We start from the raw sequence: 15,405 nt of genomic DNA, 5'->3' as shown, positions 1-15,405 counted from the left end.
AACCTCAAGGCGAGGTCAGTCCTGCAATCACGTGAAGCCCTCACGTTTGCAAGGTTTGCAGAAAGAGCCTGTTAGCTTTGATCTCCCAGGGAGCAGCCAAGCTGGCCAGTCCCTCCCCAGGAATTCACATGCCTCTGCCCTACAGGCTTTCCAAACACGCCACCCTGACTTTTCAGTGCACCCCACCCCATTCGGCTCTTAGCTCCTCCCCGGCCCCAGCAACGGCTTTTGCAAGGCAGAAAGGGGGAGATAAACGCAGTCCGCCCACTTTGCCAGTGGACTACAAATCCCGACAGGCTTAGCGTTACGCAGGCGCACGGAGCTCAACGTGCCTGCTGCTGGAAAAGTGTGTCACTGGGGCACGAGGCGCTCCCTGGGATCACATGGTACCTGCTCCAGTGCCGCGTGCGGCCCGGGAACCCTGGGTTGCTGGCGCCTGCGCAGAGCCCTCTGTCCCAGGGAAAAAGGCTGGGGCAAAAGGCGGCTGAGATTGGCAGAGTGAAATATTGCTGCCGAGAGAACGTAGCAGGGCACACGTCTCGCTTCTTTGCGCCTGGGTGCCCCCTTTCTCCCCATCACCTACTTACTTCCTGACTGCATCCTCTCTCCCTCTGGGACTTTTGCACCGGGAGCTCCAGATTCGCTACCCTGCAGCGCTGTGAAGCCGTCAGGCAGTGGCACCCCGTGCACTGCAGAGACCCGACCCTCCTTGCTACCTTCCAGCCAGAACTACAGCAGGCTGATTTCCCCCCTCCCCCACACTCTGCTCTTCCCATGCAAAGCAGACCTCCGCGTCCTACCCTTCTGCAGGGCTGCAGTCCGGCCACCCTGAGACCTTGCTGCAGGGTGCCTCGGATCCTGCTTGTGATCCGCGGGGTCCATTCCCCGCCCTCAGTCACTGCCCAGGGGGCGACAGCGGCAATTGCAACCTCCAGTTTGTGTCAAGGTCCAGTTTGAATGACCGCTCTCAGCCGGTGAAGACATGACGACCCTGGACTCCAACAATAACACAGGTACCGGGGTTCCTTTACTATCATCATTCTTTGTCACTGTCTCCTCACTTCCATATATGCCTTAGAACAAGAGGAACTTTGTAAGGGACTGGGGACTCCCTCGGCCCCGGGGATTTGCTAGCATAATGGGGACCATAGGCTGGGATTTCAAGAGCGAGTTGTTCGTCCTGGGAATGCGCCCGGAGGCGCCCCACCACCACCTCTCAGAGTCCCAAAGCTCCTTTTAGCCCGAAAGACTCGGATCCCGGGCAGGAGGTAATGGAGAGCGGATACGTGTGGTAAGATGCACAGTTTTGAGGGACTGGGAGCTCTGGAGCGGAGCCCCAAACGCCCCTACCTCCCCCTCCCCCCTCGCTGCAGCTGTGGCATGCCTGGCTTTCTCGGAAAGAGGACCCCTCTCCTTCCTCTCCTCCTCCCCTAGTTCCTGCAAGCTCAAGGGAACCTGAGAAGCAGTGGGGCGATAGGGGCTCCAGGCGGGAGGGACTGGGGGGAATGGGTCGGATCTCACTGGGGAATCCTCAGTGACAGTAGGGAGCGGCACTTGAGGCGCCAGCAGAGTGGTGCCCTGCCCCAGGGAGGACACCCACAGCGACCGGGAGGCCCGGAGGGCTCACATGGCTGCGGAGTCGGGCCCACGTGCTGCGTTTGTTTTCATTCAGCAGAAGCCGTGGCCGCCACCCCATTGGTCGTTGCCTTCCGGCCCCGTTACATAATGAGCTCCGCCCCCCCCGGGTCGCCCCGGCAACGCGTGTTCCCTTCTCTCCTCCCCTCAGTTGCCCCGGCCCGGCTGGGGTTTGGGGCCCAGCCCAGGACCCGGAGGCCCGGGAGGGGCGGGACGGGGGCGGGGCTGCTGCTCCCGATTGACGGGAAGGGGAGAGGGCGGGGCCCCGAGTTCCGGGGTTCCTCGTTGGGGAGCCACGTGCAGGAGGCACACGTGGAGTGGGGACGTGAGGCCGGCTGAGGGCCCGGCTCCCGCCCCGCCCCGCCAAGATCTGGGTGAAGCTGGGCTGACTCACCGCCCCCGCCTGCCTCCTTTTCCTGTCCGCCTGCCTGGGGCCCCCTTTCTCCCCATCACCGAAGCAGAGTAAGATGGAGCCATCCGTGACCTCTCGTGGCCTCATGTTTACACTCCTCAGTGGTACCTCACATCTAGCCACCCTTCTCCTCGTTCTTTTCCTTTTTATTCTGTTTGCACCTACTTCACTTTACTGCCTTTAGACTCAGTTTCGCCGCGTTCCAAATTCTTGCTGTTCCTGGAGCATCTCTTTCCTTAGTCCTGCAAACACACTGTCTTACTCCCCACCCCCACCAAGCAAGCAGCAGTTTGTCACGAAGGACTTCCCCAGAACAGCTACATCCCAGAATCGTAACTGAAGCTTTCACCTTCCCCCCCCCTTTTTTTTTCTCTTTACAGAAAGGAAAACTGAGACCCAGGGAGGGGAGTTAATTTCCTCTAGGTCACAAATCAAGTTGGTTGTGATAGATCTAAATCTAGAACTAGACTCTTTGGGGCATGCCCCTCACTTCCAGGTTTGGATTATCTTTGGATGAAGGTCTTACTCCCTTTTGGGGGATGGGTGAATTAGGTCAGGTTCATTTACCACTAAATAATATCCCATTTCCCCTCCCACCTGAACCCTGAAACTGTAGGAGCTGATCTGTTGTGCAACTATTTTACTGGGAACTGGGTTCACCCTGACCAACCTTGAGCTATTTTAAGGTTGCCCTGCCCAGCTCAGTGTGTGTCAGTGGGTGAGCAAGACATGTGCCTCTGGATACACGGTGACATGGCTTGTGTCGGCTCACACGTGTCCTAGGATCCTCCCTTCTCCCACCCCGCCTGTGGCAGGCCAAGCTAGGTGCCTGGCAAAGGTGTGGCAGGCAGGTCACCTTTTCTCCTCCTAATACCATGGGAACACAGCCACCTGGTTGGCAATGTAACCAGAGGGCCGAAGTCCCTAAATGGCTGGAGAGCCAAGGTCATTGTCACCAGGCTGAGAGATCTAGAAGGGAATTTCCAAAGCCTTAGGCTGGACAATTTTTTTTTCATGTCCACCTCCCGCAATGTGCACTGCTAAGTCTTTCCCGGACACGGAGGGAGAATCCGCTCTGACTCTTCCTCTTGGAGGCCAGGGGAACCAGCCTGGGCAGGTTCAGTACCTTCAGTATCTTGGGAGAATATGTCTTCCAGTTTTGGGGGAATGTGACTGGCTTACTCTTGTTAAGACCTCTACTCTCGTCAGTGTTGGCTAGCTGGCCCTCCATAGTCTCATCCCTGGAATGGTCTTGGTGTTAACATTGGCAGCTGTTTTTTTTGGGGGGGGGGTAGGGGAAACTGGGCATTCTGAATGGGTCTCAAAGGCTCATCCCATTGTCAGGTCTGCCTCTGACAACTCAATCATTAGCTGCAGGCGATATTCCCAGGGAAGGCGTCCGGGGCAGGGGCCGGGGGGGGTACATACGTGAGATGCCTGCAGAGGTCCTGCCTCTAGGGAGGCACCTCACACCCAAGGCAGAAGCTGAATGTGCCCTGCAAAGGGTCTTGGGGTGTTGGTTGGCCATGTCATGTCTGGTACGTGTTGGGGAGTTGCTCACTGCAGCTCTTCCTGGGACTCCCAAGATTCAGGGTTCCACATGGTTAACTTCTGAGCATCCAGCAGTGTTTGGGAGAGGAAGGTGGGGGGGGGGATGAGCAGAGTGGTGCCCTGGGACCAAAGATATTTGGCGGCTGACACCCCCTTCCCTTGTGTTCTCCTGCCAGGTGGTGTCATCACCTACATTGGCTCCAGCGGCTCCTCCCCAAGCCGCACCAGCCCTGAGTCTCTCTACAGCGACAGCTCAAATGGCAGCTTCCAGTCCCTGACTCAAGGCTGCCCTGCCTACTTCCCACCGTCACCCACGGGCTCCCTCACCCAGGACCCAGCTCGCTCCTTTGGGAGCATTCCACCCAGCTTAAGCGATGATGGCTCCCCTTCTTCATCTTCCTCATCATCGTCCTCCTCCTCCTTCTATAACGGGAGCCCCCCAGGGGGTCTACAAGTGGCCCTGGAAGATAGCAGCCGAGTGTCCCCCAGCAAGAGCACCAGCAACATCACCAGTGCGTAAATTTCCAGCTGATCTGGGGAAAGGCGGCCAGGCCTAGGTTGGGACTTGGCGTTCCCATGACACCGTTATTCGCGGGGCCTTCCCCGGCCTCAGGGCTTTCTCCTAGAGTTGCACCAACCGCTGTCCAGCCCATCTCTGGCTGCTCAGACGGCTCTCCTGCTCACCTGCGGCCTCTCTCTTCCCACAGAGCTGAATGGCATGGTGCTCCTGTGTAAAGTGTGCGGGGACGTGGCCTCGGGCTTCCACTATGGCGTGCATGCCTGTGAGGGCTGCAAGGTGAGGCGGGGTGGGGGTAAGGGCGGACGCGCAGGCCTGGCCTGGACAGAGATGCTCACTAGCTGCCCCCGTCCTTCCAGGGCTTTTTCCGTCGGAGCATCCAGCAGAACATCCAGTACAAACGGTGTCTGAAGAACGAGAATTGCTCCATTGTCCGCATCAATCGGAACCGCTGCCAACAGTGTCGCTTCAAGAAGTGTCTCTCCGTGGGCATGTCTCGAGACGGTAGGGCGGCACCGTTGCCCCGCAAGCATCCCCCCCCACGCCCCCTCTTCCACCCAAAGTTCCTGAGTTCATCCCTCCCCTTAAAATGTCCCAACGGAGACCCGTCACACTGTGAGGCTCCTTTGCGTCGGGGACGCCCCTCTTTCATCCTCTCGGGTGAACACACTTCTCTCCTGTTCGCTCCTTCCCTACTTGGAAACCCCTCTCCGTGGGCGTGGCCTTGGTTCTGGTTTTGATGTGGAACCCCAAGCCTCGAGGGCCTTGCCCTCTCAGGAGGGAGGAAGGAAGAGAAGCACGTGAGCGTGTATGAGAACTTCCTGACGCTGCTCTCATCCCGCCACAGCTGTGCGCTTTGGGCGCATCCCCAAACGAGAGAAGCAGCGGATGCTTGCCGAGATGCAGAGCGCCATGAACCTGGCCAACAACCAGCTGAGCAGCCAGTGCCCGTTGGAAACCTCGCCCGCCCAGCACCCGACCCCAGGCCCCATGGGCCCCTCACCACCTCCCGCTCCGGCCCCCTCACCCTTGGTGGGCTTCTCCCAATTCCCACAACAGCTGACGCCTCCCCGGTCCCCAAGTCCTGAGCCCACGGTGGAGGATGTGATATCCCAGGTGGCCCGGGCCCACCGAGAAATCTTCACTTATGCCCATGACAAGCTGGGCACCTCACCCGGCAACTTCAATGCCAACCATGCGTCCGGCAGCCCTCCGGCCACCACCCCACACTGCTGGGAGAGTCAGGGCTGCCCTCCTGTCCCCAATGACAACAACGTCATGGCTGCCCAGCATCATAATGAGGCCCTGAATGGTTTACGCCAGGCTTCCTCCTCCTACCCTCCCACCTGGCCCCCTGGCCCTGCCCACCACAGCTGCCAGCAACCCAACAGCAATGGGCACCGTCTCTGCCCCACCCACGGGTACCCAGCCCCAGAAGGTGAAGCCCCTGCCAACAGTCCACGGCAGGGCAACTCCAAGAACGTTCTGCTGGTGAGGGCACTGGGGGGTGAGGTGGGCAGGGGGCCTGGGAGACTGGGTTTAGCAGAAGGCAGCTGGGTGTGCCTGGACACTAATGCAGGAATATCCTCTTGCCAGGGGAGGATGCTCAGCCCTGCAGTAAGGGCTCTGCCTGCGAATCCCTGATTTCCACCTGGCACCTGATTGCTACTGTACCTAAAAGACCCATCCTCTGGGGCCACAGCCCCTAACCCAGGCAGAAGCTGGGGTCCAGCCCTGCTGGGGGAACCCATCTGAGCCAGCCTGGTTGATACTCCCTTCCCCAAACCCCTTCCTTCTCCAGGCGTGTCCCATGAACATGTACCCACACGGACGCAGTGGAAGAACCGTGCAAGAGATCTGGGAGGATTTCTCCATGAGCTTCACACCCGCTGTGCGGGAGGTGGTAGAGTTTGCCAAGCACATCCCTGGCTTCCGTGATCTTTCTCAGCACGACCAGGTCACGTTGCTTAAGGCTGGCACCTTTGAGGTGAGTGACCCTTTGTGCTCCCTGCTCTTGACCTTGGGAAGGATCCAGTGGAAAGACTTGGTGTCTGGGATAGGCAGGGGCTCTGAAAGGCTTTGGAACCCCGGTATCTCTGTTCTGGCAGACTCTGACTGCCGAAGGAGGGGGCAGAATCCCTCCCCGTCCTGCCTTGGGATGGCTGGGTCTCCTGTCATCTCAGCTGGGGTCTAATCACATCCCATTACCTTAAAATAACACCTTCGGGCACATTGCTACCCCCTTCCAGGCATGAGCAAATTCAGTTGGGTGAACTTTTGTGACCTTGCCCAAGGTCACGGGGAGTGACAAAGCTAAGACTCAGATCCAGGCCTGCTGGCCATCCCTCTCTCTCTCCCCCACCCCCACCCCACTGCCCATTCAGAAACCACCCCCACTCTTTCCTGAGAAATCTAAGGCAGCACCACTGAAACCCTCTGGAAAACTTCAGGGGCAATTTGGCAAATGCTCCCCCCACCCCACCCGAGGATGACGGTCCCTGTCCTCCCCGCCCCCCGCTTAGGTGTTGATGGTGCGCTTTGCATCGCTGTTCAACGTGAAGGACCAGACAGTGATGTTCCTGAGCCGCACCACCTACAGCCTGCAGGAACTCGGAGCCATGGGCATGGGGGACCTGCTCAATGCCATGTTTGACTTCAGCGAGAAGCTCAACTCCCTGGCGCTTACCGAGGAGGAGCTGGGCCTCTTCACCGCAGTGGTGCTTGTCTCTGCAGGTAGGTCAAGCTCCCGCCTGAGCCTGACCCCGGGGGAGGAGGCGGACGCAGTTCAATTCAACACACCTTTTATGGAGCACCTACTCTACGCCAGGCCCTGCACCGGGCACTGGGGGTACAGACATGATTCAGACACAGTCTAGCTGGGGAGACAGACTCATGCCCGCCTAATTATAAAACAGTGAGATCAGTGTCACAGGAGAAGCATGAACCAAGGGCTTTGGAAGCACAGACAACTATTTCTGCCTGGGGGAGCTGGGGAAAGAGGTGACACTTGAGTGGGGCCTCACAGGACAAGTAAGATATTGCCAGGCACAGAGGGGGAAGGGCATCCCGGGCAGAGGGAACTACAGAGCAAAAAGCAAGGGAGCCTGGATGCGTTTGGCCTGTTCAGGGAAGGAGAGTGGCCTTGTGGGCTGGGAGGTGACCAGCCCCGCTGAGCCTGCGCTCCCAGCTTTCAGCCACCTCCTGCTCTCGGGGCAGAGGCCGGGGAGGAGGAGTTGCGCTCCCCTCCTCCTCCTTCCCCCCGTGGGCCCTCTGAGGGGCATCAGGGAGAGGGTGCACCAGCAGCAGCCGCGTCCTCCTCCTCCTCGGGGACCTCCTCGGGGACCTCCTCGGAGACCTCCTCCGGTTCCTCCTCAGAGGAGCTCGGGGAGCCTGCCTCACTGCTGTCGTCTTCCCCACAGACCGCTCGGGCATGGAGAATTCCGCTTCGGTGGAGCAGCTCCAGGAGACGCTGCTGCGGGCTCTTCGGGCTCTGGTGCTGAAGAACCGGCCCTCGGAGACTTCCCGCTTCACCAAGCTGCTGCTCAAGCTGCCGGACCTGCGGACCCTGAACAACATGCATTCCGAGAAGCTGCTGTCCTTCCGGGTGGACGCCCAGTGACCCGCCCGGCCGGCCTTCTGCCGCTGCCCCCTTGTACAGAATCGAACTCTGCACTTCTCTCTCCTTTACGAGACGAAAAGGAAAAGCAAACCAGAATCTTATTTATATTGTTATAAAATATTCCAAGATGAGCCTCTGGCCCCCCGAGCCTTCTTGTAAATAACTGCCTCCCTCCCCCCATCACTGACCCTCCCGGCCTCCCCTATTTAAATCACTCTTTCCTCCCTCCACCTTATTCTCTAGCCCCCCGATTTGTTCTATTCCTGTCTCAAATCCAATAGTTCACAGCTGAGCTGGCTTCTGTGGTGTGTGCTCGTTTGGGGGGCTGGGTGGAAATATTGCCAAGCCTGGGGCACACCTCTCCATCTGGTCAGTTGGTGGGGTGGGTACTCTGCCAGCAGATGGGAGGATACAGGGAAACAGCACACAAATCTAAGGGGGGTGCCCAAGGGGGTTATTTTCATCATATATTTATTACATAAATATATAGTAAAATAGACGAGCAACAATTACCATAAAAATATCTTTCTTTAAAATCCTGACCCAAAACACAACGGGGTGAAAAATCGCACGTAACAGACATACTGATTGTCAACGTGGGGCAGGAGTAGGAGCCCCCCAAGTCACCCCTACCGGCCCCCCTCCCCCCTCCCTGGGGAAAGGGGACCTACCTCCTTCCCTGTTTCTGGCCACGACCCCCCTCCCCCCACCCCAGCACCAACTTCTCATACATTCAGTAGCGCCTCCAGGGAAGTGCCCCCTCCCCCCACCCAGGAGTTCCTGGGGCAGGAATTACTGTCCCCCTTATGGACGGTGTCTGTGTCACACGCCCTGCCCTCTCCCAGCCCTGTAGACCCGCCACCAGGGGAAGGGGTAGGGGCTCCTCCACCCCCACCCTCCCCAAGGCTGAGCAGGGAGGAGGCTGGATGAGGTATGTGTGTTCTGAGTGATGGGGGGGGGATACTGAGATGGAGAGGCGGGGTGGTGGGCACGGGGGAGTGGTCATGGCTCTGGCACCCCCTTGTCCTGGCCTGGCCCATTCCCAGCAGTCCCTCCTCCCACCAATACTGCACCTGCTGCCCCGCCCCACCTGCCCTAGTGCCCCGGGCCAATACTGGGGGAGGCATGCTAAGCACCCACGTCGAGGCCATCCCCCACATTAGCACCAATGGCCCCCAGGAGAGGGCCCTGTCCCCCACTTCCAAAGCAGGGACTGGGACAGCTGCCTCTAGAGCAGGTGCGTGGTGCTCCTGAGTCCCCTGGCCCCTGCCCCACCACGTGTCCTTGCTCACACATTCACGCAGAGAAACACACACATACACCCCACATCACCTAGAGTGAGGGGGAGGGGTCAGAGATGGGGGGGAGGAGGAGGGGATCACAGCTCGTATGACTGGGGGAGGGGGGAGCGGGGGAGGGATTCCCAAGTGCCTGTAAGAGGCCAAGCCCCTTCAAGGCCTTTTCTCCACCATGTCCATGGCTGAGAATGGGGATGGGGGGGGGGAGTTGAGGTGGGGATGGAAGGATGGGGGAGACAGCAGACAGGTCAGGAATTCCACTGGGCCCCCAGGGGTGGTGCACCCCCAGAGGAGGGTACAAGAGGGCTTACCCATGGGACTGGAGTAATACAGGAATCAGTACCCCAGGAGAGAGAGAGGAGAGAGACAGACAAAGACAGCAGGGGCAGCCCACGAGCTCAAGGGGGGCCGGGCAGGCACATGCACAGGTGACCGCAGATGTTCTTCCAGGCCCTCTGCCCCCGTCAGAACACCTGCACGGTGGGGGAAGGACGTGCCCTGTTGGGCGGCATAGCATTGCCTTCCCGTGTGTGTGTGAGCACGCATGTGCGTGTGTGTGTGTGTGTATGTGTGTGTAGGGGGCTGTGGCAGGCTGAGGGTCAGGGTGGGATGGCAGGTTCCCCACAGCTTAAGACATTTTTGCCCCAATAGTGCAAAGCGCAGGAAGCCCTGGCACCCCTCCCCCTGCCCCTGCCCCATTCCCCATGGCTTCCGGGGGCATCTAGGTCCACCCATCCATCCCTGCCGACATGCAGCCCTGAGCCCAGGGCCCTCTGGTCTGCTCTGTCCCGCCCCACCCTCCTCCCCCCACCCATGGGAGGGCTACCTCCTCCCTCCCTCTCTCCCCTGTGGAGTGGGCAGTGGGCAATAGCCAAAAGGAAGAGGAGGAGGGCAGCTCACCCAAGTGCAGACCAACAGAGCACTCCTCACCAGGAGGGTGGGAGGTGGCTCAAGCCAAAGTCCCTGAATTAGAGAAAAGAAGAGGGGAAAGGGGTCCTAGGGGCAGAGGGGCGGCTGGCCTAAAGAGCTTCAAAGAAAAAAGGAGGAGCACCAACCGCCCCCTCCCCTGGGGCCCCAACTAAGTGCCATTTGTCTAGGCACCCCCATTCTGGTGCCTGCCCACCCCGAGTCTGGGTTAGTGCATTGAGTGGGAGTGGGGAAGAGGGCAGAGGTTAGAGAGAGCCCAGAAGACAGAGCGGGACAGGGTCCTAAGGGAGTGGAGGCTCTGGGAGAAGCTCACACACACCGCCCCCCCCCCGCCCCCTCCCCCAGCGCAGCAGCATCTGGATTGTAGCTAATACTGCAGATGTGAGGAGGGCAGGAGTTGGAGCCACAGTTTTTCCTGTGTGGGTGCCAAGGTGTGGAAGGAGTGGGGGGGGGGCAGGGAGAGGCCCCTGGGGCTGGGCACTTGAGAGGGGAGCTGTGTGGGCAGCAGGGCAGGCTGGTGAGGGGCCAGCTGGCATCCAGCGTGAGAGGTAGATGGAACTCAGCGGGCACGAGTGGCAGAGAGCAGAGGGAGCACTGGGCTGGGGGGGCGGGTGCCGAAGGGGCACAGAGGGAGGGGCAAGGCAAGGAGGGATGGCCAGGACCCTGTTGTGTTAACTCACAGCTCTGATCGGCAGCCCTACCCTCGGGGACCTGGTATGGGGGGGCAGTTCTCTTTGATTTGGGGGGGGGAGGGGCAGCTCTCAAAGTGCTTAGGGGTGGTAGGGGGCCAGCCTCGGTTAATAACTTAATATCATCTCTCTCTCTCTCTATCAGTCGCTCACTCTTTTTTTTCTTTTTCTCTCTGTCTAGTTTTTCTTCATTTATCTTCTCCCCTTGCCTGGTTTCCAAAGTGCAGTTAGAATGACTAATTTTTAACCTCCAGGGGGGAGGAGCCAAGCCAAGCCTTTCTTTGCACCCAGGCATCCGGGGGAGCAGAGAGGCTCTTAGCCTGGAGGGGGAACCTCGGTCAAGGATCTGGGCAGGGGGGCTCTCTCTTGTGTGTGTGTAGGGGCTGAGTTGAGGGCATCTTCCCCCCACCCCACATTCCTCCATCCCCTACGGTCAAGATGGCTTGTCCCTCTTAGTTCTCCCTCCCTTCCCCTACCTTCTTAGAGGACGGGGTCCTGGGAACTGCAGGACACGGTCCCCCAGCCTCCCACACTGTCCTTTTCATAGCAAGTTCATGTGTTTGCCCTGTCCCAGGGCTGGAGGTTCTGAGGAGGGACGGGCAGTGCAGGGGTGTGTGTGGGAGCTGAATCTATCCGAGGACGAGAGGAAGGAGAGAAGAGGGGTGGGGGGCCTCCCTCAGCCCCCAGCTCTGCCCCTTCTCTCCAGGCTCCTCCCCACCAGCTCCGCACACCCTCTGGCCGCCTGAGGCTTTAGACTTCCTGATCCTCAAAGACCTCGAGGAAGAGTGGGGGGAACAGTTCGGTGGGGCACTCGACTTTCATGTGGAGGAAGCGGCTGGCGTGGCAGGCCCCGATCATGCGGAGGTCAGTCACCTTCATCAGCAGCTTGGGCCAGAAGTGCGGAATGTTGTGTTTGCGGTGGTTGACGTAATGCTCGAACGCCAGCAGGTACGCCTCCTGACTCTTCTCGATCTTGTCCACACACAGCAGGCCCGAGCGGTCTGCAGGGGAGAAGCGGCATGAGGGCGAGTGAGTGGAGGGAGACGGAGGCAGAGAGGCTAAGGCGGGGAGGGGGAGAGAGACACAGACAGGGTGGGGCGCGTACACGAGCAAGAGCTAGGGCTGAGGAGGAGGCTGGGGCGCCGGGGGTTTGGAGAGGTAACGAATAAAGAAGACAGAGGGACTGAGAGGTGGGAAGAGAGGGGAAACCTGGAGACAGGGCAGGACAAGGGGGCAAAGAGAAGGGTTGGTGGGAAAAGGGGCAGAGGGGATGAGGGGCAGGGAGAAGGGACTGAGGACAGAGGAGGGATGGGGGACAGAAGGTACCTGGGGGGGGGTGGGGGAACAAAGGCAAATGTGGGCAACAGAGAGCGGATGGGGGGGCCGAGAGAAAGAATGGGGTGAAGATGGGACAAGGAGCAGAGGAGGCATGGGGAGGCAACAGATGGGCCTGGACATCAGAACCAAGGAGGGGATGGGTGTCAGAGGAGGGGACAGGGGACAGAGAATGGGCCCAGGGACAGAGGTAAGCTTGGGGGACAAAGACTGTAGCATTCAGGGAAGAGGAGAGTGACGGGCCAGGGCCCAGCCAAGCTCCAGGCCCCTGGAAGCTTCTGAGCCCTCCCAGCCAGGAGGCAGGTACCTGTTGACATTAGCAGCACAGCCTGCAGCAGAGCCACTTCCGTATCATCCAGGTTAAAGGCAGAGAGTGACTTGCCCAGTTCAAAGATGGCGTCCGAGACTACGCCCAGGCCGCCATTCTTGAGCTGCTCCCGCTTGACGGCCATCTCCCCGCTCAGCGTCAGGGTGTCGCTCTCGGGGTCATAGCGGACAGCCGCCCGCAGGGACATGATCTCCATGCAGCACCCCTTCAGGAGGATGATCTGGTCTTCGCAAGGCAGCTGCGGAGTGGCAGGGCCACAGGGACACTCAGCACGCCCCTGCTTCCCCGCGAGTGTCCCCTGGGGGTGTGCTTTGGGAGCTGTGAGGTCCCCACCGGCCTCAGCCAGTAAGGTGTACTCTGAACAGCTAACCTTGCTCTGGCCCGCGGTCATGCCTTTTGTCGTTAAACCTCACAGTCATGCCTATGAGTTAACTCCCATCATTATCTGCAGCCCGACTGCAGAGGGCGGAAGTGAAGTACGCGGTTGGGTAACGTGGCCAAGGACACACAGCTAGTAAGACAGCCTGCGCCCAGAGTTAGTGCTCTTGAAAATGACAACGTTCAAGCTGCTGGAGCCAGGATGGTTATGGAAATGTGGGGGGAAAGGGGCAGGGAGGGGTGGGAGGCTGGACACTTGGAGCCTCTTGGGTCCTTAGGCACTGGCTAGCCGTGCGTGCGTGCGTGCACGTGCGTGCGTATGCACGTGCATGTGTACATGCGTGTGTGCGTGCGCGTTCGCTATGTGTTGACCTACAGGAACTGCTCCCTGTCCAGAGAACCTCAGATGAGCATGTGCTGACACTGGGTGACCCAGGGAGCAGGCCCAGTTCCCCTCCAGTGTGGCACCATGCCTCTTCCCATCCGCCACTCACCTCGGAGAACATGGGCAGTTTTTTGGCAAAGTCCACCACACGGGTGATGGCCGGGGTGATGATCTTGGTAAACTCGCTGAAGGCCTCTAGGTCCACCTTGTCTCCATCCGGCATAGAGACGATGGGTGACTGGCCGATGTCATCCGGCTAAGGGAAGAGACAGGGGTCAGCTGGGGCTGCAGACCCCTTTCCACCTCTCACTGAGGCTCCCTGCCCACCAGGGGGAGCTCCAAGGCAGGTTGGGGACGAGGGGCGGCCAGTGTCCCGGGGACTGCTGTGTCCCGGGCCTAACGCTTCTCCTTCACCTTGGGGCAGAGAATAGATCAGAGCCAGAGCGACAAGTCGGCTAATAATAACAATGATCACAACAGTAGTAGAAGTAATATCATAATAATAGAAGCTATGTTTATTGAATATTTAATACGCAGCTAGGCACAAGGCGACAGGTTTTTTGTTTTTTGGTTTTTTTTTTAAAGATTTTATTTATTTATTCGACAGAGAGAGAGACAGCGAGAGAGGGAACACAAGCAGGGGGAGTGGGAGAGGGAGAAGCAGGCTTCCTGCGGAGCAGGGAGCCCAACGCGGGGCTCGATCCCAGGACCCCGGGATCACGACCTGAGCCGAAGGCAGACGCCTAACGACTGAGCCACCCAGGCGCCCCGAGGCGACAGGTTTTATATATCTCATTTAACCTTATGAGGAGGATGTTCTACTTACCACCATTTGACAGATGAGGAAACTGAGGCATAGGGCAGCTAAGTAATAAGCCCAAGGTGACAAGACTAGTAAGTGGTAGAACCAGGATCAAAACCCAGGCAGTCTGACTCCTGACCATTGTACCCACATGTGCTTGGTCTTGGAGCCTGTGCTCTTGGTAATATACTGTTCCACCCACTGGCACACTCCCCCCGGGAACCAGATGCCAGTTCCCTTGCCTTCACTCGCCATATACAACCAACTGTCCATCTCTTCCCTAGACGACCATTCACTCAGCACTCAGTTTTGCCAGAGCCTAACACAATGCCTGGCACCCATCCGGTGCCCCCAAATGCTGTTACATAACTGGGTCCTCACCCTCTCCTCCCAGTCACTGTGGGCAGGAAAAAAGGGAGAGGTTGCCCCTGCTCTCTGGAAATTCAATGAGGAGGGCCAGGCCCTGTCCTCCTGAAGCCCCCAGTCGGATGGACCAGGCAGGCCTCTGACAGCAGCAACCCACACACGGGTGCATGACTCAGGATTGCCAAGTTGCAGAGAGCATTAGCTTCGGGTCAGATTAAACTAAGAAGGCTTCCTGAAGGAGGCAAGGCTCTGAGCTCGTTCTCCCTCCTGGGCACTTGGCTGCCGCCCTCCGCGAACCCCCTCCCTCCTTACCAGGAATTTCCGCCTCTGCTTCCAGTGGCTGCCCTGGGCATTCGTGCTGCGATGGGCCTCTGTGGCAACATGGATCAGGTCCCACTCTTCGGGAGTGGGCTCTGGTCGCTGCTGCAGTGATCGGATCATTTCCTCCTTCCGTCGCCGCTCCCGGTTCTGCTCAATCAGCTTGCGCTTGGCCACCCGCTTCGAGTCATCTAGAACCACTGTCAACGGCAGAGAGACAAGACGCCCTTTGCATGCCACTCTCCACAACCTGCTCAGAAACTACTCTTCCCAATGTACAGGTTGGGAAACTGAGGGCCGGAAAGGTTAAGTGACTTCCCAGGTCACCCGGGAGTTGGGTGGTACAACCCGGATCATGATAATCAGCTGGGATCACATCAACTCCAATTTGAGCTGATCCAGACGATTATCACATCCTGGTCTAAAGGGTGACGACGGCAGTGGTTACTAGAAGACCCTGCTACCTGATCCCTAGCCGATGCAAGATGCCCTCTCTCACCCAGAAGTGGGGTGCCTTCTCTTGTAGTCAAGAACACCGTGCCAGGCCGGGGTCCTCAGGACTTCTTTCTACCCAACAACTCTAAGGCCCTGGCCTGCTGAAAGGCAGGTAAGCACCGGGAGGAAGTAGGGCTCATGGAGGGTTCCTGCTTCCTTTTCCCCAGGGATAAGGGCAGCAGGGACCAAGATCCTGAACACTCACTCCACCATCAGCCTGACCTGGATCGTCACTCTGTGCTGTGGGCCCTGAGGATCCCCTGGCAGGAAGCAGTCATACCTGAACCAGCCCCCCCTCCCCCGCCCCCCCCCCCCCCCCCCCCCCCCCCGCCCCCGCACCCCCCCCCCCC

The 15,405-nt window shown here is 59.0% G+C and overlaps 2 protein-coding genes across 2 annotated transcripts in view; one reads left to right on the top strand and one right to left on the bottom strand.

Moving 5' to 3' along the window:
* Nucleotides 1-382: 382 nt before the first annotated feature.
* On the top strand, nt 383-8,417 carry NR1D1 (nuclear receptor subfamily 1 group D member 1). Its single transcript, XM_021704516.2, has 8 exons — nt 383-1,013; nt 3,775-4,110; nt 4,306-4,394; nt 4,475-4,619; nt 4,963-5,606; nt 5,917-6,102; nt 6,638-6,848; nt 7,535-8,417. Exons 1-8 carry the CDS (start codon nt 983-985, stop codon nt 7,732-7,734), a joined length of 1,842 nt encoding a protein of 613 aa, XP_021560191.1. The 5' UTR covers nt 383-982; the 3' UTR covers nt 7,735-8,417.
* Nucleotides 8,418-9,835: 1,418 nt separating this feature from the next.
* The window catches only part of THRA (thyroid hormone receptor alpha), a 22,008-nt gene continuing 16,438 nt past the window's right edge, over nt 9,836-15,405 (bottom strand). The window contains exons 6-9 of the mRNA XM_044921899.1: nt 14,555-14,761; nt 13,184-13,330; nt 12,291-12,549; nt 9,836-11,649 (exon numbers count right to left, since the gene is read on the bottom strand). Of these exons, the coding sequence (XP_044777834.1) occupies nt 11,399-11,649; nt 12,291-12,549; nt 13,184-13,330; nt 14,555-14,761 (864 nt within the window). The 3' untranslated portion in view covers nt 9,836-11,398. The remainder of the gene's footprint in view (nt 11,650-12,290; nt 12,550-13,183; nt 13,331-14,554; nt 14,762-15,405) is intronic.

The sequence above is a fragment of the Neomonachus schauinslandi genome, chromosome 15 (genome assembly GCF_002201575.2).
Source record: "Neomonachus schauinslandi chromosome 15, ASM220157v2, whole genome shotgun sequence".
NCBI lineage: Eukaryota > Metazoa > Chordata > Mammalia > Carnivora > Phocidae > Neomonachus > Neomonachus schauinslandi.
The sequence above is the reverse complement of the archived record's forward strand: the minus strand, read 5'-3'. Positions and strand labels throughout refer to the sequence as shown.

Excerpts from the sequence above, each read along its gene's own strand:
- NR1D1 (XM_021704516.2), top strand. The coding sequence starts at position 983 with ATGACGACCCTGGACTCCAACAATAACACAG. Across the intron at positions 4,111-4,305 it reads GAGCACCAGCAACATCACCA|AGCTGAATGGCATGGTGCTC; the intron begins GTGCGTAAATTT and ends CTCTTCCCACAG. Across the intron at positions 6,849-7,534 it reads AGTGGTGCTTGTCTCTGCAG|ACCGCTCGGGCATGGAGAAT; the intron begins GTAGGTCAAGCT and ends TCTTCCCCACAG.